Source organism: Misgurnus anguillicaudatus, chromosome 17 (genome assembly GCF_027580225.2).
Source record: "Misgurnus anguillicaudatus chromosome 17, ASM2758022v2, whole genome shotgun sequence".
NCBI lineage: Eukaryota > Metazoa > Chordata > Actinopteri > Cypriniformes > Cobitidae > Misgurnus > Misgurnus anguillicaudatus.
Window position 1 is genome coordinate 24,431,623 of NC_073353.2, and position 27,947 is coordinate 24,459,569.

General features: G+C 36.2%; 2 protein-coding genes across 6 annotated transcripts in view; one reads left to right on the plus strand and one right to left on the minus strand.

The window, feature by feature from the left end:
- uggt2 (UDP-glucose glycoprotein glucosyltransferase 2) overlaps positions 1-16,008 on the plus strand; it is a 50,596-nt gene extending 34,588 nt beyond the window's left edge. For 4 of the 5 annotated variants that reach the window (XM_073855199.1, XM_073855200.1, XM_073855201.1 and 1 more), the window contains exons 33-41: positions 5,070-5,093; positions 7,777-7,878; positions 7,967-8,051; positions 8,600-8,782; positions 10,265-10,425; positions 10,725-10,839; positions 10,929-11,045; positions 14,699-14,864; positions 15,249-16,008. In XM_073855199.1, the coding sequence (XP_073711300.1) occupies positions 5,070-5,093; positions 7,777-7,878; positions 7,967-8,051; positions 8,600-8,782; positions 10,265-10,425; positions 10,725-10,839; positions 10,929-11,045; positions 14,699-14,864; positions 15,249-15,271 (976 nt within the window). In that variant the 3' untranslated portion in view covers positions 15,272-16,008. The remainder of the gene's footprint in view (positions 1-5,069; positions 5,094-7,776; positions 7,879-7,966; positions 8,052-8,599; positions 8,783-10,264; positions 10,426-10,724; positions 10,840-10,928; positions 11,046-14,698; positions 14,865-15,248) is intronic. The other variant, XM_073855203.1, reaches the window with a different exon arrangement.
- Positions 16,009-17,807: 1,799 nt separating this feature from the next.
- On the minus strand, positions 17,808-27,604 carry dnajc3a (DnaJ (Hsp40) homolog, subfamily C, member 3a). Its single transcript, XM_055216023.2, has 12 exons — positions 27,397-27,604; positions 26,551-26,661; positions 26,341-26,465; positions 24,804-24,878; positions 24,249-24,401; positions 22,828-23,009; positions 21,762-21,881; positions 21,160-21,265; positions 20,929-21,049; positions 18,817-18,949; positions 18,574-18,722; positions 17,808-18,312 (listed from the first exon to the last, which is right to left on the minus strand). Exons 1-12 carry the CDS (start codon positions 27,476-27,478, stop codon positions 18,155-18,157), a joined length of 1,515 nt encoding a protein of 504 aa, XP_055071998.1. The 5' UTR covers positions 27,479-27,604; the 3' UTR covers positions 17,808-18,154.
- Between the last annotated feature and the right edge of the window lie 343 nt (positions 27,605-27,947).

Here is a 27,947-nt window from a genome sequence, read left to right on the forward strand (position 1 = left end):
CTCGAGGCCCCCCTGCCAGAAAGTTTTAGATGTCTCCTTATTTAACACACCTGATTTAACTCAACAGCTCGTTAGGGAGACATGTTTACCATTTTTGAAGGAGGCTGATGAGTTGAATCAGGTGTTTTAAATAAGGAGACATCTAAAACTTTCTGGCAGGGGGGCCTCGAGGACCAGGATTGGGGAACACTGCCATAGGGCAATACTTCCGGTTTTAAAAAGTTATCCTAGTGGATAATAGCGGTATTGCGGAAAGACGGAAATACTCGTCATTGGCAGGGAAGCGTTTTCTCTTGATTGACGAGATATCTCGTCAATGGCGGGGAAAGAGTTAATCAGTTTAAATTGAGTTACAAAAAAATTCACCCCCCTCACAGTTGTCATGAAGGGCTATACAGAACAAAACTATTTTTGTACCAGGCTGTAAACATATTATTTTCTACTGTCAAGTTGGCCATTTTAACATGGGGGTATATGGGAAAGACTCCCTTTTGGAGCCTGCCTCTAGCTGCCAGCCAATGAACTGCAGTTTAAGTTACTTCCGTATTGGCTTCATCAGAGAAATCGAAAGGTTGCCCCTCGGTCGCACTGTGTACATGTGCGTGCATACCGCTCGCTTACATTTGAAATGACAAACTTGAGCGCACAAAAGACGTGATATGTAAACCGCCCCTTATGTTACGTACACACCATTTAACTTCGTGCCATGCTTGAGTTGAATATAGCGCGTTTTTGCGGCAAACGCGCCGGCCATATCGCATCATTCGCATCACCCCACGCGAGGACGTGTCTGATCGCGTCTTTACGTTGACTTTGTATGTATCTACTTGCGCAAATCATTGAACTCGCGTTCGGTGTGTATGCCCTATTATGCTACGCACACAGCAAACACGGGGCATCACATTACTCGCTTTAGATTACTTGCAGGATTTAACTTCGTGTCATGCTAATTTTTTACTCGAGTTGAATATTTTCTAGGGCTGTCAAAAAATTAATCGCGATTAATCGCATCCAAAATAAAAGTTTGTGTTTACATAACATTTGTGTGTGTACTGTGTGTAAATGTTATGTATATATAAAAACACACAGAATAATATATATATTTACGAAAAATTGGTAATATTTATATATAGAATATTTATATTTCTATATTATATAAATTATATAAATGTATATACAGTATATAAATGCAAATATTTCATAAATATATACATGAATGTGTGTGTATTTATATATACATCATATTTACACACAGTACACACACATATGTTATGTAAACACAAACTTTTATTTTGGATGCGATTAATCGCGATTAATCTTTTGACAGCCCTAATATTTTCAAATTGGGCAAAGACGCGTTTGAGGCAAATAGCACATGTTTTCGCGGAAAACGTGCCGCCCATATCGCGACATGCGAGGAAGCGTCTGATCGCATTTTAAGTGCTTTATGTGTAGTGTTCTACTCATGTGACGTGTGTGAGAATGATCATTACCAGAGTTATTAAATTAAGTATCTTCTGTGACGGTTAGACAGTTAGCAAGCTTCCTACAAAGGTGTTTGTAGCCTCTTTCACACAGTAATTTTGGTAAATTACCATATATTTAACAATGTGACATCACCAGTAAATACAAAAATGTTCACAACTTACTTTTTTTTAAAGCTCACATAACATACGCTGTTTCTGCATTTTTGATGTTAATCTGGAGTACCTATAGAGTAGTATTACATCCTTTATATCTCCGAAGAGTCTTTAGTTTAATCAGATTTATAAAAGAAAGATTAGCTTTACCGAATTTCCGATAACGTACAAAAAAATGAAGAAATCGTTTCTACCGTGGCTGGAGCGAGTACGATTCATGCAACAGTACAACACTATTTAACATATGATTCACTACATGTTCGTGTCATTTATATAATATGCACGTGCCTATTTCCAACATAAGACAGAAGTCTTACTTACCGCATGCAACTCATGAACCGGTTGGGAAAATCCAGCGCATCAAACACACAAGCAAAACCCTGCTGCTACCCCGTATAATAAACTATATCCATTGTTTTCATAAGGCTGGCTTTCTTCTCCTCACATCCAAAAACACACTTCTTCTTTCGTGGCATTGTTGAGTCTTGATATTAAACAAAGCTGTGTCGCGTAATTTGATGTTTGCAACTTCTAGCGTCTCCCGCTGATTGACGGGTGGGCGGGGATTTCCAGAGGAGGTGCCCATATATGCTGTATCTTTAAGTGCCCAAGTGATACGTATAGACACCCCTGCAACATCAGCTGGACCTGTAATCGAAAAAACTTTCAGAAACTTGTACAAGCCTGGTGAAGTGCATTCGACACAGAAATACTCTGTAACACGCCCAACTGCTTTTTTGACACTTTTCCTATGTTTAGCATGAGGAAACAACTCTATAAATGTAGTCAGAATGCTTGAAATACCATTGAACCACCACTTTAACAGTAAGATATCATTCACACATCAGTACCAAAATACTGGTAGACTCTGTCAGAAAGCAAAAGTTTCATCTAAATTGCTGCGCGAGGTCGGTGTTGTAAACAATGGTGTGTTATGACTTTATATTTGCGGTCTGTATTTTGTTGTTTTCACTTCTTTGGAAATTGCTGACAGTCGTGCATATGCTCTTGACCAAACAACATTGTATTGGATTACTTCAAACTGAACTGTAGGTAAAAGAGTTGCAACCTGCATCTATAACAACAGTAATGTTTAAACATAAGGCTTCACAGAGAGTGTGCCAGTAGGATGTGCGCAATTCTGACAATATAGTAAGTGAACTCTGGTGAAGAGATTTGGCCGATTTAGCTTATAATAGGTAATCCTATTCTCTGTTTACACAGCATTGTACCGGTAAATTACTGGTATAACTGTTAAATTGGCAGGACCGATTTAACGGTATTTTTAAAAATGGTCCTGTTCACACATAATCTCTTCACTTCAATTTACCGTTAAAGACTCTATGTGTGAAAGCAGTTTATGTCAGCACTATGCAGTGAGGTACTTAACTAGGTTTTGGAACAGAGATGTCTGTCACCATTTATGAAAGGTGTTACCTCACGCCTGTACATAGAGTTTACATTGATTATTTATGTGGTAATTTGGATAACAGGCTGAGAGGAACAGCGCTGCTAAAATGATCTTCACATTTACAGTGCAATAGTCTGCATCTCTGCATTCATTAAGCCTGCATTGAATCTATGCCTGTAAACATCAGCAGAATTCTACACAATGTGCACACCTGTTATCCCCACTCCCTGCATTTCAATGGGGAAGTTTCCCAGACAGGGTTTAGATTGAAGGATTGGTCCATTTTCTTAAAAGAAAAATCCAGATAATTTACTCACCACCATGTCATCCAAAATGTTGATGTCTTTCTTTGTTCAGTCGAGAAAAAATTATGTTTTTTGAGGAAAACATTGCAGGATTTTTCTCATTTTTATGGACTTTAATAGAGCCCAACACTTAACACTTAACTCAACACATAACAGTTTTTTTCAACAGAGTTTCAAAGGACTATAAACAATCCCAAACGAGGCATAAGGGTCTTATCTAGCGAAATGATTGTCATTTTTGACAAGAAAAATAAAAAAGATGTACTTTTAAACCACAACTTTTCGTCTAGGTCCGGTCCGGTCCAGCGCGACCTAACGTAAATGCGTGGTGGCGTAGGGAGGTCATGTGTTACATATATAAAACGCACATTTGCGGACAATTGTAAACAATAAACTGCCACAAAGACATTAATTAGTATCAGTTGACATACAACAACATAGGAACGGTCCTCTTTCTCAACACATGTAAACACTGGGGCGGAGTTTCGCGTTCGTCCTCTGTGACCTCTTGATGTGATGACGTATTGCGTCGGGTCACGCTAGCGCATCACGACCAGATCTAGACGAGAAGTTGTGCTTTAAAAGTGTATATTTGTCATTTTTATTGTCAAAAATGACATTTGTTTTGCTAGATAAGACCCTTATGCCTCGTTTGGGATTGTTTATAGTCCTTTGAAACTCCGTTGAAAAAAACTGTTAAGTGTTGAGTTAAGTATTAAATGTCCATTAAAATTTGAAAAATCCTGCAATGTTTTCCTCAAAAACATAATTTCTTCTCGACTGAACAAAGAAAGACATCAACATTTTGGATGACATGGTGGTGAGTAAATTATCTGGATTTTTCTTTTGAGAGGATGGACTAATCCTTTAATCTAGGACTAGGCCTTATAGTTATATTAGTACATTTAAATAGTTTTTACAAGAAAACTTTAAAAATTACAGGTGTGCATCTTGAGACAAAACAGCACTGAAATATTTTAAGATATGTCATTGCAAGTTGTTTTTAAATTAAAGCAGCTCAAACATAAATTTCAGTCTTGGAATAGGTAGGATAAGCCCTGTCCGGGAAATTGCCCCTATATGTTTTATAAATAGTTTGGCATATTTGATAATGCATTCAATTACTATTAAGAATTCAGTACTCTCAGCTTCGTTTAAAGGGAAAATATCATGAAAATCTGACTTTTTCCCTGTTTAAGTGTTATAATGTGGTCCCCAATGCTTTTATCAACCTAGAAAATGTGAAAATGATCAACCCAGTAACTTAGTTTTCGTAAACCATTCTCTGCAAGCATGTGAAAAAAATAGGTCATTGACATTTGGCTCCCCTTGTGATGTCAGAATGGGATAATACTGCCCCTTAATCTGCACTATGCAACCACGACATGCCATTTAGTGCAGAGATCAACTAATTTGCATTTAAAAACACACCCAATAAGGCACATTTTGGCTCACACCTACAAAGTGTTTTAATAAATTATCTACATGATATTTTGAGCTAAAACGTCACATATGTACTTTTTAAGATTTGACATCTTAAAAAAGTCTTGTGAAATGTCTCCTTTAACACATTTTACCATATTAAAGTAAAAAAAAAAAACTTGCAGAGATTGTGTGAAACTGTCTATGACTGTGTTTGTGTGGAGGGTTTATATTTTAAGCAGCTCTTTTAATTAAACTTTGTGATGTGTCTCTTTTGCTGTCTTTGTAAAGTGTTTGGAGTTCTTTGGAGAAAAGGTAGGGAACTTAATCTCTACATTTCGTTTTATCTTATTCACTTTCTCTTTATCTGAAGTGAATGACACAAACAAATTACAGTTTGTAGTAGGTCTGCACAAGATTTTGGGGGAAACTAACATTGCATACTGGATGATTGTACCAGATGCTCAGTTAAGGAGGAAACGCATTTTGTTTTTTGTATTTCTCACTGGTTTCTCACAGAGGCATCTGTGATTTCCTTCTGCTGTCTGAAACATTTTTTATATAGCGTACAACTTGCAAAGGTGTCCAAAATAGTGTTATTTTGGGAAGCAAAATGCTCTGTGTGTTCTGCGATGTGAATGTTTGTTCTGCAGATGCAGGCATTGCAATGTCGATGCTGAAACAATACAGTATATTGTGCAGCCCTAGTTTGTAAGCATTACTTTATGTTTTAGGTTTTTATTAACGTGTATTTTAAAAGTTTATAGCTTGTAACGCGAACAAAAATGTTTTAATGGTGTAACCCTTGTTATTTAAAAGTTTAAAATAAATCTCATCTGAAGATCTATGCAGAGGCAGCAGTAGGTGAGATCTTGGCTAGAGTGGTTGTCAAAAGCTACAGATGGCACATGATCATCTTGTGGCAATGATGTAGGCTGAGGTCTTTAGAAATCTCTGATCGTTCTCAAAACATACATTTTCTATTGAGTAGTTTAACAGTCTAGCAAACTTTTGTGACCTACATGTACTATTTTGAATAACTTGAGTGTTGTCTAAGCTGCATGCACAGATGCACAAGTACATTACATTGTACATTATATCATATGTACAATAGCCTTAAAAATTATTTGGACACTCTAGGCACAGTTACAAATGTGATGAATGTCATGGCTTTGGATATTTTAATAAATATCAAATATTGCTGGGTTTTAAATAATGAAACAGTGGATAAACTTTTTAGACGGGTTGAACTGGTTATCAAACTGGAAAGTGACCATAATGTAGATAATGTGAACTCTACTTTTGTGTAAACCTGTAGGCACCTGTCTGAACTTTAGAGCAATTGACTTCATGCATCCACATAAAATGACCTGGTTGTTAGGTGAAAATTGAAATTAAAAACTGTAATTTTTGGGACATTTAACATTTTTTACAAATCTTATTTGTAAGCCTTATTATTTTTTAAAAATTATGTGCCCTCATTTTGGATATTTTATTACAAAGTCTTAACACATTGTGACTTTAAAGGATTAGTCCATTTTCTTAAAAGAAAAATCCAGATAAATTACTCACCACTATGTCATCCAAAATGTTGATGTCTTTCTTTGTTCAGTCGAGAAGAAATTATGTTTTTTGAGGAAAACATTGCAGGATTTTTCTCATTTTAATGGACTTCAACAGAGCCCAACATTCAATACTCAACTCAACACACAACAGTTTTTTCAACAGAGTTTCAAAGGACTATAAACAATCCCAAACGAGGCACAAGGGTCCCACCTAGCAAAACGATTGTCATTTTTGACAATAAAAATAACAAATATACACTTTTAAAGCACAACTTCTCGTCATGTAGATCCGGTCGTGATGCGCCAGCTGACCCCACGCAATACGTCATGACGTCAAGAGGTCACAGAGGATGAACGCGAAACTCCGCCCCCAGTGTTTACAAGCGTCTTGAAAGAGGACCGTTCTTACGTTGTTGTATGTCAACTGATACTAATTAATGTCTTTGTGTCAGTTTATTGTTTAAAATGGTCCGCAAATGTGCGTTTTATATATGTAACACGTGACCTCCCTACGTCACTACGCATTTATGTTAAGTCGCGCTGGACCGGACCTATACGAAAAGCCGTGGTCCAAAAGTACATATTTTCCATTCTCCTTGTCAAAAATGACAATCGTTTCGCTAGATAAGACCCTTATGCCTCGTTTGGGATTGTTTATAGCCCTTTGAAACTCCGTTGAAAAAAACTGTTAAGTGTTAAGTATTAAATGTTGGGCTCTATTAAAGTCCATTAAAATGAGAAAAATCCTGCAATGTTTTCCTCAAAAAACATAATTTCTTCTCGACTGAACAAAGAAAGACATCAACATTTTGGATGACATGGTGGTGAGTAAATTATCTGGATTTTTCTTTTAAGAAAATGGACTAATCCTTTAAATAAAGTTGCTTATTAATTGAGTAAATAGGAAGGAAATAATGCATTGTGCATAAAGCAGTTTACAAAAATGACAAAAATAAATCATTTGTCTCTTGTGAGTGCGTGTGTGTACCCTTTTCTTTGTATCCCAGTGGGGACCTTTATGGGGGTTAAAATCTAAAAATGCTAAATGTTTTCTGTGAGCGTTATGTTTAGGGAAAGGGGATAGAATATACAGTTTGTCCAGTATAAAAGCCATTACGTTTATGAAACATCCCCAAGGTGATACAGCTGTGTGCATGTGTTAAAAAATATCAAAATATTGACCCTTGCAAAAGAAAGTACATATAATTTTTCTTGCAATACTCTGATCTGGTTAGCAGAGTCGTGACAGTAAACAAGTAATTTGTGTAATCCTGTTTTGACATTCACAGGATGCAGCACAATGCAATAGCTCTAGTTTTGATGCTGTGCTTGCAAATGTGACAGAATAAACACACCACAGTATTCATCTTTCTGTTACAGCATTTCAGGTTCAAACTGGTCACGGTTTTGAGAAGTTTTTTGTTATCTTGCAGCTTTGCAGGTGGCCCAAGTGTAAAAGATGGTGACCAGAAGAAGAAAGACGTTCTCAACATCTTCTCAGTGGCCTCTGGACATTTGTACGAGCGCTTTCTGAGGTAAAACATCCACGTGTATGAACGCATACTGACACACGGCCACGTCAGCTGCATCTTTCGTCCTTACATTGTGCTTTTCCTTTTATAGAATAATGATGCTCTCTGTCCTTCGACACACCACAACTCCTGTCAAGTTCTGGTTTCTCAAAAACTACCTTTCTCCCTCGTTCAAGGTAAGACTTACACAGGCCTGCAAGGTGCAGTTTCAAGATGCCACACACCCACACGCCAACCCTATAATGGCTGCCTGACGCATATTGCAAAAATTGCAGAAGCTAGCTGAAATACTCCCTTGCCTCTGTCCTTTTTATTATAGCCATTTTGAGAGATTTATCAGTTTGGAAAGTTGTTAAAGGCTGCTGCAGTAAACGCTTTTGGAAGATGAAGAATTAGTTGCTGGAAACCACGCAGGGATTATAGCATCAAATTTTTGTGTAATTAAAAACAGACTGTATTTGGTAACTTTACATGTCAGTCAGGCGATCTCTTCCTGAGTGGGTGGTTCTTAGCCAGAATAATCTGCAATGTGGACTTTACGCAGATGATGAAGTTGTCTTTCTCCAGACCTTGCATCCTCCAACACAGAACCTGAAATAAATATGATCATTATGTCAAGCTTAGAAAGACATATGCATGAACATGATGTTAATGGATGTATACTATCTTAGTGTGTTATCCTCAATTATTAGTTCACACAGTATGTCTTTATGTACGTGTACAGGACACTATTCCTCACATGGCGAAGGCATATGGTTTCCAGTATGAACTGGTCCAGTATAAGTGGCCTCGCTGGCTTCACCAGCAAACAGAAAAGCAGCGCATCATCTGGGGTTATAAGATCCTTTTCCTAGATGTGCTTTTTCCTCTGGCTGTGGACAAGATCATCTTTGTTGATGCTGATCAGGTGAAAATGTGGTACTATACCCAATAAAAAAACAGCTTCTCGTTATGGAATACTTGCATACTGCATAGTATACACTAAGTACTATTTTTAAGAATAAGTACATGAAAAGGTACACATTTTTTAGCTCCTCTAGAGTTAAACATTTGATTTTTACCATTTTGGAATCCATTTAGCCGATCTCCGGGTCTGGCGGTACCACTTTTAGCATAGCTTAGCAAAATCCATTGAATCTGATTAGACCATTAGCACCGTGCTAAAAAATAACCAAAGAGGTTCAACATTTTTCCTATTTTAAACTTTACTCTTCTGTAGTTTCATCGTGTACTAAGATCGACAGAAAATTAAAAGTTGCAATTTTCTAGGCAGATATGGCTGGGAATTATAATCTCATTTCTGCGTAATAATCAAGGACTTTGCTGCCGTAACATGGCTGCAGGAGAGGCAATGATATTACGAAGCACCTGAAAAATCCCCTTGGTAACTTTCAATAGCAGGTGACAATTTTTGGGCACTGCGTAATATAACTGCGAAACTCTTTGGTTATTTTTTAGCGCAATGCAAATGGTCTAATCAGATTCAATGGATTATGCTAAAAGTGGTAGCGCCAGACCCGAAAATCGGCTGAATGGATTCCAAAACAGTAAAAATCAAATATTTAAAGGGACACTCCACTTTTTTTCAGCTCCCCTAGAGTTAAACATCTGATTTTTACCGTTTTGGAATCCATTCAGCTGATCTCCGGGTCTGAGACTACGACTTTTCCCATAGCTTAGCACAATCCATTGAATCTGATTAGACCATTAGCATCATGGTAAAAAATGACCAAAGAGTTTTGATATTTTTCCTATTTAAAAAAATGACTCTTCTGTAGTTACACCGTGTACTAAGACCATTGAAAGTTACCAAGGGGACTATTTTCGGCTGCTGCGTAATATCACTACGCCTGTTGCAGCCATATTACGGCAGCAAAGTCCTTGATTATTACGCCAGAATGAGAGTATAGTTCCTAGCCATATCGGCCTAGAAAATCGCAACTTTTAATTTTCCAACAGTCTTAGTACACAATGTAACTACAGAAGAGTCAAGTTTTAAATAGGAAAAATACTGAAACACTTTGGTCATTTTTGAGCACGATGCTAATGGTCTAATCAGATTCAATGGATTATGCTAAGCTATGCTAAAAGTGGTACTGCCAGACCCGGAGATCGGCTGAATGGATTCCAAAAATTTTAAAAATCAAATGTTTCACTTTAGGGGAGCTAGAAAATGCGCCTGTTTTCAAAAAATGTGGCGTGTCCCTTTAACTCTAACTCGCTACATTGAGATTTTATCTACTTTCACACACTATCATCATATCATCTCATTTCAAATGAATAAGATTACCTTTGTATATTTAAAGCAATGTTGTTTGTATATTCATCTTTAAGGTCATTTTTATCATTTTTAATTGCAAATCCTGAAGCTGAATTCTTTATATTTTAGATTGTAAGGGCAGATTTGAAGGATCTGAGAGAATTGGATCTAGAAGGAGCTCCCTATGGATACACTCCATTCTGCGATAGCCGAAGAGAGATGGAAGGCTACCGGTTTTGGAAAACGGGCTACTGGGCTTCCCATCTTGGACACAGAAAATACCACATCAGGTAGACAGAAATCAATTGAAATCGCAGACTATCACTTTGTACCATAAATTGCGTAAGGGATAACTGACAACGATTATTTTCGAATAATTCAAAGGACCGGAGTCAATTATTTCGCTTGACGGTTACTATAAAAATTGCTAAAATATTGCTCTGGTGGTTATTGTTAGACATTTCATATAAAAAAAATAATGCAACCAATCAGAATTTAGCATTCAACAGCCCTGTGGTATAACATAACACAATCTGTAAGCTTTGATATTTTAATATGTATTTAATTAAATGTGGCCATCATTTTCTAGTGCCCTGTATGTGGTGGACCTAAAGAAATTCAGAAAGATAGCAGCTGGAGACCGGCTTAGAGGACAGTACCAAGCTTTAAGCCAAGATCCCAACAGTCTGTCCAACCTGGACCAGGTATCTGCTCGACATGACCCCACTATAATATGAATTCAATGTGACAAGTAGATTAAATGTTGTTTCTCTTTGTTGTTCGATGCTAACAGGATCTTCCCAACAATATGATTCATCAAGTAGCCATCAAGTCTCTTCCTCAAGAGTGGCTATGGTGCGAGACATGGTGTGACAACAATTCCAAGGCAACTGCCAAGACTATAGATCTGGTTTGTATGCATTCATATCATACTAGCAACTCATTACACATATATAGCAGTCCTATGTAGAAGAGCTTTGTTAAGTTAAAAAAATGTATTATTGCTTTTTAAGAAGCTGTTTTTGTTGTTGGATCAATTTGCAGAGAACATTAATAAATATAGTATATGTATTTTGATATGCATTATATTATTATACCTCACATATTATTATGTTTGGTGCAGATTATAATTAAAGCAATGACAGATTCATAACTTATTGGTACAATTAAACTGTTACAAACCCAATAATGTGATATCTGGTTAAAATGCCTGCAGCCTGATCATATCCAGATTTCTTCATTCTTACTGTGGCACACAGAATGACAAAAATAGTAGTCTCATTTACACCCTCTCCCTTCCTGCTGGCTGCTTGTGCGAGGTGGGGAGGGAAATGTCTCATTAGAGACAGCAGTCAGGGAAATGGGTGTGAGTTTAGAAATCTGTTACCAAGCAGACCGAGCACAGGTTCAGGGTATGGACTCAGGTCTCTTGCTCTCTCACTCAGAATGATGACCGTGTCATTCTGTTGAAAACTTTGCCTCATTTATATATGCCAGGTTTAGCCATTAAACTCTTTTACTCTAGGGATGTCAGTGTGGGTTTATTTTTACTTGGACATACAGTAGGGGTTTTATTTCATAGAAATCCACCTACCTACCTTTAGGTGTAAGTAAAATCTATACAGTTGTAATACAGAAATGGCCAAAAGTGATGTCCAATTGACATTTTTGCTCTTTATTCAAATATTTATTAAAGATTCATTCATAATTGTGTATGCATGTTGCATTTGGGGTTTAAACTTCTCAACCTTTAAGACGAATGTAAGGAGGCTTGGCAAAAATAGACATTAACACATTGCAAAGTTTATAAAGACATAGTCCAGGATAATGCATACAAACTAATAATACCACAATAAAAGTTCAATAAATATTAATAACAGATAAAATTGTTGTAAAACATGCTTTATTACCTTTTTGTTTTTCTATTTTTTTGCAGATTCCCTATTATGCTGTGGTTTGCCTTTTTGTCACATTTTTGTCCAATAAGTACCTCAAAACTTTAGCGTTTGGTTAATTTTGTACCATATACCTCATATCGGGCAGTCATGGCCTAAGGTTATAGAGTCTGGCTTGTAACCCGAGAGTTCCCGGTTCGAGTCTCACGGCCGGCGGGTTGCGATTGAGGTGCCCTTGAGCAAGGCACCTGTCCCCTATTGCTCCCCAGGTGTTGCAGTAATAGCTGCCCACTTCTCCGGGTGTGTGTGTGAGGTCACATTCCAAGTGTGGGTTACCATACATTGGTCATTACGTCACATTTTAATCTCATGGTTTAATCTAACCTGAGGGGGAATTAAGTGAGGGATAATTGACGAAAGGCCATTGAATTATTAGAAAATATTTTTTCCGCTTCGCGTCGTGGCCGCATCACCACCTCGGGTGTGCATTATTTTTCAATAATTCAACGGCCCGGAGTCAATTATTTTGCTTATACTACGGTAACCACACCTCAAGACATTGATCACATTGTATATTTAAAGGCATTCTTCCGGTTTTTGTACTTAAATCGCTATTGTGATTAGGACTATTTCTTCTGCGTCTCATCCAACAACTTGTTCCTAAACATCATTTTAAAGCTGGCTATGGAGGCTTGAGCCGTTGATAGCATTGTAATGCGGTTATTAACTCTTTCCCCGCCAGCGTTTTAAAAAAACGTTGCCAGCGCCAGCATTTTCATGATTTTCACAAAAGTTAAATGCCTTCCAGAAAATGTTCTTCTTTAAATATATATACAAACAATATATCAAATGAAAGAACAGACCCTCTGCTTTCAAACAAAAAAAAAAAACGTTTCATCCTACCTTCATTAGTTCTCTATCACCTCTTAATTTTGAGCAAAAAGCTAAGATAATTCCATTTTTGTGAAGGACTTTTAACTGAGATCAGATGCAGAGTGATCTTTAAAACATACACGGAGTTCTTTCTCTTTCACGTGAGGCGCTACTTCCAGGTTGCCTATAAGTTGCGGAAGTGCGCCACCTGATGGATAATAAAGCCGAAAATTCTCGTCATTGGCAGGGAAGCGTTTTCTCTATTAATTGACGAGTTATCTCGTCAATGGTGGGGAAAGAGTTAATGTGACACAAAGAGAGAAAGAAAGAAGAGAGAGAGGGAGCGAGAGAGAGAGAGAGATTGTGTGAATGAGGCTACCTCTGTGCATCTCTAAACAGCGCTGTTATTGCCTCGGAAAATAGTCTGTCATGTTGTTTTTGTTAGTCCGTTATTACAGTTAATTATGCAAAGTGATATGGAACTGTAATGTGGTCAAGAGAGCTGCCTGGAAGTACGTTCACCGTGCGTTTCCCAGAAAATAATTGCACACCTCAGAACGTTCATCAGCCTATCAGATACAAGCATTCAACGGACCCGTAGTATAATTGCTTTTATACCACGGGTCGGTTGAATGCTTCTTTCTGATTGGCTGAGAAATATTCCAAGGGTGTTGATTATTTTTCTGTAAACCGCACACCCAACCTGTGAAATGTCTTAAAAATAGTCACCAGAGCAATTTTGTGGAACCCGTGGTATAAGCGGAATAATTGACTCTGGTCCTTTGAATTATTTAAAATAATGCACACCCGCGGTGTAACAGCACTCTTCTTCACGTCATACCGCATTATTACCACCTTGGGTGTGCATTATTTTCGTATAATTCAATGGCCGTCGTCACTTATTCCTTACATATTGGACATCACTTTTAGCCACCATTGTATCTATACGAAGTGATAAAAAAAGTTTTACAACAAGAAATCATACTAACAATAAATTTACAAAGTAACCCGTTACAATCATTCATGAACAGTGTTGGGGAAAGTTACTTTACAAAGTAATGCATTACAATATTAAGTTACTCACAAAAAAGTAAAGAATTGCGTTACTTAGTTACTTTTTCTTGGCTGAGGCTTAATCTCTTTCAGGCCTTGCAGGTGCTTTTTATTACTGAAAAGTTCTGCATTCAGAAATTGCATATTTTGTCAAAAAAATGTCGAGCTCTGGCCAGCCATCTCAGTTTTTGACTCAAACTGTTCCCACACAGGCGTGTACGCATAGAGTGCATAATGTGACTATGTTTAGTTTAATTCAGTACAAATTTTTAATCGAATAAATTATTAAAAAGTAATGCAAGTTACTTTTTTAGTTTGAAGTAACTCAAATATTAATGTGTACATTCACTTCAGAAAAGTAATATTATTACATAATGCACATTACTTGTAATGCGTTACCCCCAACACTGTTCATGAATGGGTATGATAATGTTACACTTACCAAAAAAATATACTGCAATTCATGCTTAATTTGAGTCCAAGAATTTTATGCAATTTGCTTTTTCTAGATTATTCATCTTTCCAAACTTTCAGTTGCAATGAAAGTGCCATTATGTTGTTATAAAGAGCTTTGTGACTCACAAGGCATAAAAGTGTTGATTTTAAACTCACAGCATTGGCCATTTTAACTTCAAAGAGGGTTCATTAAATTACAGTAAATAAGGTCATTCAAGACACAGTCTGGACAGGCTGCCGGTGAAGGAGAAAAACTGATGGATTCCTTTGTGTTGATTGATTGCAGTGCAATAACCCAAAGACCAAAGAGCCAAAGCTGAGTGCAGCGGTAAGGATTGTTCCAGAATGGTCCGACTATGACAATGAGATCAAGCAATTTCTGAGAGAGGTGAAAGAGCAGAGAGAGACGGCGACCCGACAGGGAAGCTCATCCTCATCATCACAGCACACGGGTACGACTGCATGACAGATGACATTAAACAATGCTGTTCTACTATTTAGTATACACTTTCAGAAAAATTGCTTCATAGCCATCACTGGGGCGGTACTATATATGCATGTCTGTACCTATAGTATGCATTAGGCCTCTTTAAAGGGTACTGCCCCAGTGACGACTGGGATCATGTTTTTGACGATTTTTAAGCTTTTCACATTGTATATACTGTAAACCTTTTAAATAGTCCACTGCATCCAATCTAAAGAGGATGTGTCCATAGTAGTCATAGCCCAGGAAGGGTTTTAAATGTTAAAGGAACGGTTCACCCAAAAATAAAAGATCTGTGATCATTTACTCAAATTTGTAGTGTAATTACAGCACATCATCTGTATTTTGACAGGCACCCAACGGGAAGAGCTTTAGCGCCGAGTGCTCACAGCAGCATAGAGGAGAGTGATGATTGCACCTGATCTTCCTGCGATGCTTGAAGTCGACACTCATATAGAGATGTTTTCTCCAACATACACCAGGAAATACCAGTGAATACTGAGGAAATGCACGCTAAAATAAATGGTTTTAAAGAACTTCATGCCATTTTTGTAATGTATATATGATTTTGAATGAAGGTTCAATCTTTCTGACTTTTAGATGTAAACTGTGCTGAATACATTAAACTGATTTTGTAATATTGTTAAAAGGAAGGATTAAAGATATGTGTGTTGTGATGTTTTTGGGCATTGGCACTGGTTTACATATAGTGTATTTATAAAGGAAATAATGTCAATACTGTGTACATTCCTCCATTGAAAACTATAAATGTACTGTTTTGCATTTCATGTAATCGTTTCAATGAATTCCGTCACCATTTTTTTCATCTTTGTGTCAGCTCGTGGCTTTTAAAATGCTGATTTTTTAAAATGATGTATTGAATTTGCTTTCTCAGTGCAGAATACACTACAACATTGAGCTCTCTGAGCTTCAATCCCCAAAAAAACTGTAAAGTAGGTACAGTGAATACTATCATATCGCAAATACTAAATATCTAATGAGGTGTTACTTATAAGTTTCGTGTTTTTTATGTTTTCAAACAAACATTTTACTATGCCTTGAATGTACAAGGATGTGGATTATCTCAGGAATAAAGCGATATTTTATTCTGAGAGGCATAACTTGTGATTTATGGCTTTTAACCGTAAGTATTTGAACTGCACACTGCAAAAAATTACTTTCTTAGTATTTTTGTCTTGTTTTCAGTCAAAATATCTAAAAATTCTTAAACCAAAATGTATTTTCTTTATGAGCAAAATGACCTTTTTAGACAACAAATATATAATTTGAACGAATTTGTGCTTAAAACAAGCAAATAAATCTGGCAATGGAATAAGAAAAATGTTCTGAAATAAGTTTACTTTTGTCATAAACAATAAACACTTAATTTAAGAATTATTTTCTTATTCCACTGGCAGATTTTTTTTTTTTTTTTTTTTTTTTTTTTTTGCTGCTTTTAAGCAAAAATTCACTTAAATTTTATATTTTTTGTCTAAGAACTAAACGCATTTTCCTAGGTCATTTTGCTCATAAAAAACATCTTGATTTAAAAAAAAATTAAAATGTAAGTGAATTTGTGCTTAAAACAAGCAAAAAAAATCTGGCAATGGAATAAGAAAAAAATCTTGAATTAAGTGTTTATTAAAAAGTTAACTTGTTTCAAGAACATTTTTGTTATTCCATTGGCAGATTTTTGTGCTTGTTTTAAGCACAAATTGCTTTAATTTTATATTTTTTGTCTAAAAACTAGATGTATTTTCCTAAGTCATTTTGCTCATCAAGAAAATGCAACTTAATTTAAGAATTTTTACTGAAATCAAGACATAAACACTAAGTCAGAAAGTAATTTTTTTGCAGTGCACTTACTATTACATTGCAGAAAACTACTTTCTTTTTATCTTGTTTTCAGTAAAAATATCTAAAAATTCTAAAATTAAGATGCTTTTTCTTGATGAACAAACATGACCTAAGAAAATAAATCTAGTTTATAGACAAAAACTATACAATTTAAGTGAATTTGTGCTTATAACAATAAAAATGATCTGCCAATGGGGTGAAAAAAAATCTAAAAATAAGTTTTCTTCTTTCTTAAACACCTAATTTACTGTAAGCAAAATTTTCTCACCCCATTGGCAGATAATTTTGCTTGTTTTAAGCACAAATTCAATTAAATTGTATAGTTTTTATCTAAGAACTAGACGTATTTTCCTAGGTAATTTTGTTTATTAAGAAAAAACATCTTGATTTAAAAAAATATAAAATTTAAGTGAATTTGTGCTTAAAATAAGCAAAAAAATCTGGCAGTAAAATAAGAAAAAAATTCTTGAATTAAGTGTTTATAAAAAAGTCAACTTGTTTCAAGAAAATTTTTGTTATTCCATTGCCAGATAATTTAGCTTGTTTTAAGCACAAATTCACTTAAATTGTATAGTTTTTGTCTAAAAACCAGACTTACTTTCTTAGGTCATTTTGCTTATCAAGAAAATACATCTTGATTTAAGAATTTTTTATATTTCTACTGAAAACAAAACAAAAATTCTAAGTAAGAAAAGTCATTTTTTGCAGTGTAACTGATGATTGAGTGACGGTCACATTACTAAAAGCTTTTAAGTTGCTGGTACGGCTTATTTGATAATTCTTAATGTCTCTAAGCTCTTCAGTTATTGTGACCTCTAGAGACTATTGTGTGCGACTTAAAGTTAAAGAGAAAAGGAAAACCATGTCGTCATTTACTCACTCTCCTGTATAAATTTCTTTAAAAAGTAAGATATTTTGAGGAATGTTTATAACCAAACTGATCAGAAGCACCATTGACATCCATAGTATTATTTCTTCCTACTATGAAAGTCAATGGGGCTTCTGATCGGTTTGGTTACAAACAAATAAAAACAGACAAAAAAATCCTATTCATTTTAAATAAGCATTCACAACTCTTTATTTCAGTATTTACAGCATTGATTGATAGAAAAATAGAGTCGTTTTCTATGTACATATTATTCTCGAGAATAAAGGTCAATGTGTGATGCTTTGCAATTGTCATAAACATCTACGCTCTCAAATATAAGATCCCTGAAAGAAGAAGAGCTCTGACACTGACAGTAAGTTGGATCACTTCATCACTGAACAGCATCACATGGGCATTTTCAGGCCCATTTATATCTGAACTGAGCTTGTGCACGAGGTCAAAGGGTCTCGGTTCCAATTGGCTGACTTGAGCACACATCCAGGTCAGGTCATATGTCCAATCAGCTGAGCCTTTTAGTTATAATTGAATTTGAAATTAAAAGGTCCAGAACCGAAAGGGTTGAATCCATGGAAGTTATCAAAGCCTCCGTGGAAGTGATGGTGATGCCCTCCTCCCTGCTGACTCTCGGGATCCATGGGGTCCTCACCTTGGTCAAACTTACTCCTCATCTCTGCAAAAACAAAGAAAATGACTGCATCAAACCTCTGCTCGAGTAACATGGGTCTACGCACAAGTGTGCATTGTGGAAAACTAGCCACTATAATCCATATTAATGGTGATAGTAATGTTATAGATGTATTACATGGTGTGAAAGTTTTTTTAAAGAGTTAATATACATTTAAGAACCGTTTAATAGCATGCAGGTCAAAAACCGTTTAATAGCATGCAGGTCAAAAACCAAACTTGTCTTTTACATTTACCATGTTTATACCTGGATTAGTGAGCACTTCTTTGGCTTGAGCAATGTCTATAAACTTCTTTTCTGCTTTCTTCTTTTCTTCTGTATTCTGAAAGTTGTCTGGATGCCACTGCTGTGCCAACTTCCTGTACGCCTTCAGGATCTCCTTCTTTTGTGCCGTCCTGCAGCCACAGCATTTTAATAGAGAGTAAAATGAATAGTAGGCCTCAGTACTGACTTAAACATGATGGTAAATTGTAATATTCGACACTGAACCTTTTAACGCCCAGAATCTTGTAGTAATCTCTCTTCTGAGACTGTTTTAAAAGTCGCTGCGCTCTTTCCAGGCCCTCTTTGATCTGATGATCATTCTCGCTGTGTTCTTTAGCGCTCTCATAGTCCTTAATGGCTGCCAGGAGAACACAATTTTGTTATCCCACCTGATCATTTTAAGAGCAATGTTTATTAAACGGCATCAAAAGGGACCAAATGGCTGGGAAATTCTTCAACATGCTTTAAAAATACAGCAAATTCATTTTCTAAAGCAGCCAGACCAGTATGTCTCTGTTCCCTGTGCTTTATCTAAATGCTTTTGGGCATTTCATTGACATTTCTTTAAGTTCCAGTTAATAAGTTAATATTGTGGTCAGTGTTAATTTAATATCAATTGATGACATTCAACTCCCATCCTGGAGGGCAACTTACCAGCAAGCAATTTTGCATTTAAAAAACATCTGATAGTTGTTCAAACACAACCCAGATGTCAAGGCTAAAATAATGCAAAGTGTGAAAATTGAATAGACGGGTCAATGACAAAACGGCTTGGCAAGATGAACATTTCAAAAATCTTTTAAAAAAAACTTGTTTTAAAGCATGCATCAGGTATGTGTCAATGCACAGTGTATTTATGTTGATTTTATGCAATAAAAAATACATTTGCACCATTTTTATGAAAGTTAAGGCTGAATGGACCTGAAAATGTCAAATGGTGTAACCCCCAATTGCGCCAAAGAATGAGAAATATTAAATACTTTATCATCCTTGATGGCATGCAAGCGTAACCATCAAAAAAATCATTTTAAAATATAATTTTATTAGTTAATTCTAAATGTAAATTTTAATGCATTTTTCTAATATTTCTCTGGACATATGCTGAAAACAGCTGTGTTTTCTAAATCTTTGACCAATTATGTAAAAATGTATTTAAAAAAATTATATTACACAAAACTAGATGATTATATTTTATTCCACATTTTTTATGCATATATTTTTATTCTTATTTAAAAAAAATACTAGTTACACCAACTGACACAGACCGGTTACACCACATTGACATTTTTGCAATTATTCCCCAAATATTCTTTTAAAATGAAATAAAACCAGAAATTTTAGACTTGGTCCTCAAACAAGAGAATGTATGCAAGTAATCTGCAAATGTATTTTGAAATTTTAACCCTTGTACATTTACTTGAACCATACGGACACAAAATAATTAACGTCATGTCATTGACCCAGACGTATAGCCCTAAAATTTATAATATAAATAAAATCAATCACCTTGTTATCACTGTTGACTTGCTACTATGGTGAAAGATCACACATCTCACAAGTAATTTAGGCAAAAACAACATGTAAACAAGTTCTAGTTTATTTTGGCTACAAATGGGTTACTCGTAGCCGGACTATACTGGGTCTATAGTTAACCTAGACTGTGAAATGACAGTTATTGCTTGCTGGGTTTCCTGCACTGTTTAATTCCTTTTTTATAATACTAAAGACAATGAATAGCTTGTTACACTGCAAAAAATGATCTCAAGAAAAAAAATCGTAGCATTTTTGTCCTGTTTTCAGTAAAAATAACCAAAAATTCCTAAATGAAGATGCTCTTTCTTGATGAGCAAAATGACCCAAGAAAATAAGTCTAGTTCTAGACCAAAAATATCAAATTCAAGCGATTCTGTGCGTAAAACAAGCAAAAAAAAATCTGCCAATGGGGTAAGCAAAAACTCTTGAATTTTTCTTGAATTAAGTGTTTAAGAAAAATGTTCAAGAAAAATTTGCTTACCCCATTGGCAGATTTTTTTCCTCGTTTCATGCACAAAATCACTTAAATTTAATATTTTTAGTCTAAAATCTAGACTTATTTTTTGGGTTGTTTTGCTCATCAAGAAAATACATCTTAATTCAAGAACTTTTTTGATACTTTTACTGAAAACAAGACAAAAACACTAAGATTTTTTTTTCTTGAAAATCAATATTTGCAGTGTGGTGTAAAAGAAACTCAAACTAGAAACATAAACTGAAATTCATTCATTATCATTTTGTTCACATTGGAAAAGTTAAATCACATGTAAAAACGCCCTTTAATTTCAGACTACATAAATGTACCTTCTTCATATTGGTCATCCTGAAGATAAGCCTCTGCTCTGTCTTTCAAAGCGTTTACATTCTGAGGATCCGAGCTCAGAACTTCACTGCATATAGAGATGGCTTTGGCGGTTTGCTGGTCCTGTGAAATAAGACCAAATCCCATTCACTCCATTAAAAAGATCATTCACAAGAATGGGCTGTAAGCGTTAGTAAACAGCGACACCTGGTGGAAAATGAGCTCAGTCCTACCTTAGAGAGACAATGGCATATGCGCTCTTTGGCGTTAAGGATGAACTGAGGAACATCTGGTTCAGTCTTCATAACAGATTCATATTTACTAACTGCATCACTGTACCTGTGGATTTAAGAAATCAGAATCATTAACTTTTAAAAATTGAAGTGTTAATAGTCCTTATATGTCTAGTTTGACGAGTTTAAATAAAGTAGCTTATATAACTAGAGTTAGTATAGTGTTATATTACACAGTGTATTCAGCAGCTTAACCTTTCAAATGATAAATATGGGAACATCATTTTCATTACACTGAACTGACATATAAACCAAACCGCAGTGAGTGGGCATGGTGTAGTTTAGTGGTTAAATATGTGGGTTGTAGATTCAAGAGCTGAAACTTGAACTATCACCACTGCATCCTTGATCAAGATACTACTTTGATATTAGTTGACTAAAGTCATGTCAAAGACTAAAATCAATGAGTGAAATCAACCTTTGAATTACATTATTAGATTATGAGACTTTAGCCTGGATTTCACAGACCGTGTATTTTCACCTGCCGATCCTAACATTTATGTTTTTTGAATGGTTAGTTACATAATAGTATTGGGACGTACTGTTGTTGCTGGATCAGTTCCTCTGCGGACTGGATCTGTTTGTTGAGTTTTTTAACTTTCTTATAATGTCCGAAACACTGCTTATGGTCAGGGTCCAGCTTTAGACACTCTCTCACTTCACTGCAGAACAAAACAAAGCCATAACAAGAGACTAGAGGTTAGATTTCTTTTGTTAGACTTAAAGGGACACTCCACTTTTTTTGAAAATAAGCACATTTTCCAGCTTCCCTAGTGTTGAACACCTGACTTTTATCGTCCTGAAATCCATTCAGCCGATCTCCGGGTCTGGCGCTACCACCCCCAGCATAGCTTAGCAAAATCCATTAAATCTGATCAGACAATAGCATCGCGCTAAAAAATAACCAAAAAGTTTAAATATTTTTCCTATTTAAAACTTGACTCTTCTGTAGTTATATCGTGTACTAAGGCCGGCAAAAATTTAAACGTTGCGATTTTTTAAGCCAATATGGCTAGGAACTCCCATTCTGGTGTAATAATCAAGGACTTTGATGGTGAACCAGTTTAAAAAATATTGAAACTCTGGTTATTTTTTAGTGCAATGCTAATGGTCTAATCAGAGTCAATGGATTATGCTAAGCTATGCTAAAAGTGCTACCGCCAGACCTGGAGATCGACTGAATGGATTCCAAAATGGAAAAACTCAAATGTTTAAATCTAGGAAAGATTTAGCATATTTTCAAAAAAAAAAGTGGAGTGTCCCTTTAAATCCAGCTAGGTTCTAAAGACATTATTTATGACATTGCTGAGGATGTATTCTGCATAGCATGTGATTACTATATTTTTGCACTGTTCATTTTCACAGAATACTTCAATGACCTTTAAAAAAATGACATAAATATGCAGCATTCAAACAAGAGCACAGTGTAGCAATCTATATCCCACAATGCTATGTGCTCAACATCACATTCCACAAAACCTCAAAAGTGTATTAAAAATTTATCCATTTATGCGTATGCGACTACTTCATTCCAGGCAAATACTTAGTATGCACAGCGAGTCTTTACACTCCCATACTTAATGCATTGATAACCATATGTTGGCTTACTTTAGGGACATCTCATGGTCTCCCAGATTGTAATAGATGGTGGTTAGCTTGTAGAAAGCCTGAGTGTTGTCACTTTTCAGTTTTGAAGCAGCTTTGAGGTCACTGATAGCTTTGCCCATTTCACCCAACTGAATGAAACACTCGGCACGCATCTCTCTGGAGTCTGCATCCCAGGTGCATGTCTGAGAACATCACGAGGAAATGAAGAATAAAGACTTGAGTATGATTTGCTGTTTTTTTTTTTACATAAAATCATCCCACATAATGTAAAGAACATTCTGGAAAAATATAACCTTGATATATTCAAGGGGACACTCCACTTTTTTGAAAATATACTAATTTTCCAGCTTCCCTAGAGTTAAACATTTGATTTTTACCATTTTGGAATCCATTCAGCTGATCTCCGGGTCTGGTGCTAGCACTTTTAGCATAGCTTAGCATAATCAATTGAATCTGATTAGACCATTAGCATTGTGCTAAACAATAACCAAAGAGTTTCGATATTTTTCCTATTTAAAACTTGACTCTTCTGTAGCTACATCGTGTACTAAGACTGACAGAAAATTAAAAGTTGCGATTTTCTAGGCAGATATGTCTAGGAACTATACTCTCATTCTGGCGTAATAATCAAGGACTTTGCTGCTGTAACATGGCTGCAGCAGGTTTAGTGATTTTAAGCACTGCCTAAAATAGTCCCCTGCCATTGAAAGTTACTAAGGGGACTATTTGCGGCTGCTGCATAATATCATTTGTGCAGCAAAGTCCTTGATTATTACAGCAGAATGAGAGTATAGTTCATAGCCATATCGGCCTAGAAAATCACAACTTTTAATTTTCCGTCAGTCCTAGTACACGATGCACCTACAGAAGAGTCAAGTTTTAAATAGTAAAAATATCCAAACTCTTTGGTTAGTTTTTAGCACAATGCTAATGGTCTAATCAGATTCAATGGATTATGCTAAACTATGCTAAAAGTGGTAGCACCAGACCCAGAGATCAGCTGAATGGATTCCAAAAAGGTACAAATCAATGTTTAACTCTAGGGGAGCTGAAAAATGAGCATATTTTCAAAAAAAGTGGAGTGTCCCTTTAACATTTTTAAATCATACTGAAATGAATGGTTAAAATCGAACATTGATGCTCCTAATTTCAAAGTTAGATTATGAGACTTAATCCTGGTTTTCACAGGGTTACTAATAGCAAAATGCGATAATATTTGTTTTACACTGAACTGCTTGTAATGCAGGTCCTGTAAGGCAAACAAACATGACATTTCTAAACAAAGAGCCCTCTCACAAATCTAAATAATCCTTTATTCCTGCTGCGCAACAAATAAAGGGTGGAACACCTAAAGTACATAAAACCCCCACGTCAAATATTACCATTTGTGCTACTTACGACACATATTCATGTTAACTCACATCAATGATGATGTCGAGATGCGATGCGGCAGAGCCGAAATCATTGCGGTTGAAATCGATGCGAGCTTGAGCCACCAGTCTCTGAATTTCATCAGATTTCTGTAGCTGACTCTGAGCTTCCTGCTCTTCCCTGCTGCTTGGGTTTGATTTGAGCTGAATGAAAGGTTAAAAAAAATCTCATGAGTCCAACAGGTAATACAGCATTAGTAGTAACAGGAAGTACTACACCCATTTTCTCTAACAAAAACTGCAGATCTTAAATGACTGCCTTTGGGTGTATTAGTCTGGTAAAGTGCCACACTAATTGACTCAAGTGAGAATGCCCTGAAGAAGGAATATAAAGACATTTTCAGTGTTTAAGAGCTAATGAGGCACTTCGGGGACATTTAATTAGGAAAGACATTAAATGTTGTTTTTGCTCTTAAGTGACACAATTAAAATGTTACTGCAGTATGCGATCTATAAAGCTTTGCAATATTGTTCATGATTTTCGATTTCCTGCACAGATTAATAAGAAATAAACTTAAAAATGATGTCAATGCAAATGTCACTCACCACTTTTTTGAAATCACTTTCTGCTTCGTCAAGTTTGCCGTGTTTCAGCAGAAGGTTTCCTCTCTGAAGCCTCGCCTGTGGATTACAAGTGGCTAAATTCTTGTATGTTTTGATAAATCATTACAGTTTTCAACCCTGTTAGTCAGTTAAATCAGCCTGTGGAAATTTCTAGTCTCCAAGCCTGGCCATCAGTGGCGGCTGGTGACTGCTCATCCGAGGGGCGCAAATTCAAAATACACTCACCTAAGGGATTATTGGGAACACCTGTTCAATTTCTCAATAATGCAATGGTGTAATAGTGTGGGAGATGTTTTCTTGGCACACTTTAGGATCCTTAGTGCCAATTGGCCATCGTTTAAATGCCACAGCCTACCTGAACATTGTTTCTGACCATGTCCATCCCTTTATGACCCACCTCTGATGGCTACTTTCAGCAGGATAATGCACCATGTCACAAAGCTCGAATCATTTCAAATTGGTTTCTTGAACATGACAATAAGTTCACTGTACTAAAATGGCCCCCACAGTCACCAGATCTCAACCCAATAGAGCATCTTTGGGATGTGGTGGAATGGGATCTTCGTGCCCTGGATGTGCATCCCACAAATCTCCATCAACTGCAAGATGCTATCTTATCAATATGGGCCAACATTTCTAAACAATGCTTTTTTTGCACCTTGTTGAATCAATGCCATGTAGAATTTAGGGAGTTCTGAAGGCGAAAGGGGTCAAACACAGTATTAGTATGGTGTTCCTAATAATCCTTTAGGTGAGTGTATGTGTTCGAATTGTCATGTGTGTTGCTTGTGTTTTCAAAATGTGTGTTTGTTGCGTACAAAATGTGAACCATGTGCATCAAGTGTTTTGTCAAAATAAGTGGCTGCTGCACACGCGTCAAAACCGTTTATAAAAGAGACGCTCAAATTCACAAAATACACGCAAGACACACCCTTAACAGTAAACAAGCGCAAGTGTCTCTTTTATCATAAACTCTTTAGACGCGTCTGCAGAAGGCACCCACTCTGACAAGACACGTGACTCACATAGGATCATTCGACACGCCGAACACACACTTTGAAATTACAAACCACAGACATGACGGGCTGCCACATACATGTTGTGATGAACTTCGCATCGAGCGCCCTCGAATAAAGAAGTCATCGGCCGCCACTGCTGGCCATGATGGTTCAGCTGGTGTGTTTCAAAGATTTAGACAGAAGTCATGCACATTAGACCAACAATTTTTAATAAAACAAGACTGAGCATTCCTATTACTATGAATAGGGGACAAAGCAACGCTTAATATGGTGATGGAAGTCCCACCTTCCACTTAAGAGAACCAACCAATAGAGTGATGATTTTCTGGGGGAGGGGCTTTGTACAGACTCGTGTGAGGTACGCGCAGTAGCTAAAACAACCTCGGAAAAGATGTGTTTTAGGGCAATTTGAGCTTAAGAAGCAAACCTGTATGCCTAGTGGCATGACTTTCCTAAAGGGACTTTGATTAGACTTACACCAAGTAGTTCATTTCACTCACCGATGTGAAGTCTGGTTTAAGTTCGATCACTTTGCTGAGGTCTGGTAGTGCAGATTTTGATTTCCCCATTGCTAGGTACACTGTTGCTCTTCTATAGTAGGCCATGTAATTTTTGGGGTCTCCATCTGATTCATTTGGATAAATCTGCATGTTACGCCGATTTGTTATTAATCTCAATATTGCATTTAGTTCTAAAGTTTAAAAACTTACCAACGGCAGCATGAAAGTGGGAGAGAGCATCAGCCAGCTGCCCTGCAGCCAGAAGCTTCTTCCCCATCTCCAGATGATTCTCAACACCACCATCCTTCCCACCATTGACTCCTGTAATTTATGTGAAATGTAGTTTGAAGTCTAGAATGGATCGCATACTACATTATAATACACTTCCAACTTGTTACGTGTTAAACAAGTACATTAGAGTACCGTCTAGAGTAGACTGTACAGGGTATCATTCAAATCTCATTCATATAGCAGAGTACCCTGAAGATGAGTAGGGTTCACTTGAATAGAATCAAGTACAATACAGTACAATACAGTAAAATAAGTGCACAAAAGCAGTACACTTTAGTAGATTATGCTAATGTAGAAAAGAGAATAAACGCTATATAATATACTGAATTGACTGAAGTAGAGTACACTAAAGAGCATACACTAGTAAATCAGAGTAAACTTCATTTGTTGAGAAATCACACTATTTCAGCAGTGAACAATTAGTTAAACAGTTTAAGCAAAAACATGCAAACACAGAAGGTAACACTATTCACAAAGTAAAACCAAAATAACTATAGATTTGTAGACAATGGCTGCCAATAAGATTTAAGAACAAGTCTGTCACGTCTGACATGTTTTTTGACAGATGTGTCATTTGTTTTCCTTTTTGTGTGTCTTAGAGACGTGTGACATCTGAACAGCTGTGATTCTCCCACTGACATTTTATTGTTTTAAAACAACGAGACAGTCACTTTCTCTAAATAACTTTAATTACGACGAACTTTTAGTTAAACACCTCATTAAAAAAATAACGTACTTGAACCAGTATTAATATTGATCACTTACCTTCATATCGAAGATCAATCAAAACCAGTATAAATGGAGCGTAACTAAGGAATTTGTGCGCCGTTGGGTTTATGGCAACCATGTTTCCTTTTTCTTTACTTTGTCAAATCTCTGATTTAAAGTATAAACTAACTAAAGACACGCTGAGCGTTCGAATAGCTGTCAGGCTAGCAGACATCATGCCCACTGGTCGTGGGTCCCTCTGATTGGCTGATATTTCTTCGAACCCCTCCCACTGCGCGCTGTTCAGCCACGGCAGCATTATTTTGATCTGTTTGCGCATGCGCGATATCTTAGAGTACAGAGAAAAGTGGCCTGGTCATCCGATAAGAATGAGTTGAAATGATCTTAATGTGAATTCCATTTACATTCAATGTACTTATGTTGTTTGATGTTTTCTTATGTTTATTATCTTGTGTATTATTTGGAAAAATGCGTATTTGTTGCTGTATCTTACTGTAAATGATAAAAAAGTAAGTTGAAATCAAGTGCCAGTGTTCTTATGGATTTTAGGACACATTTTATCATAGTATGTTTGGATGATTTCTGTT

Coding starts and splice junctions, on each gene's coding strand:
- dnajc3a (XM_055216023.2), bottom strand. CDS start 27,478: ATGGTTGCCATAAACCCAACGGCGCACAAATTCCTTAGTTACGCTCCA. Junction 21,266..21,761: donor GAACTGATCCAGCAACAACA/GTACGTCCCAAT, acceptor TTAAATCCACAG/GTACAGTGATGCAGTTAGTA. Junction 18,723..18,816: donor AAGATTCTGGGCGTTAAAAG/GTTCAGTGTCGA, acceptor CTGTGGCTGCAG/GACGGCACAAAAGAAGGAGA.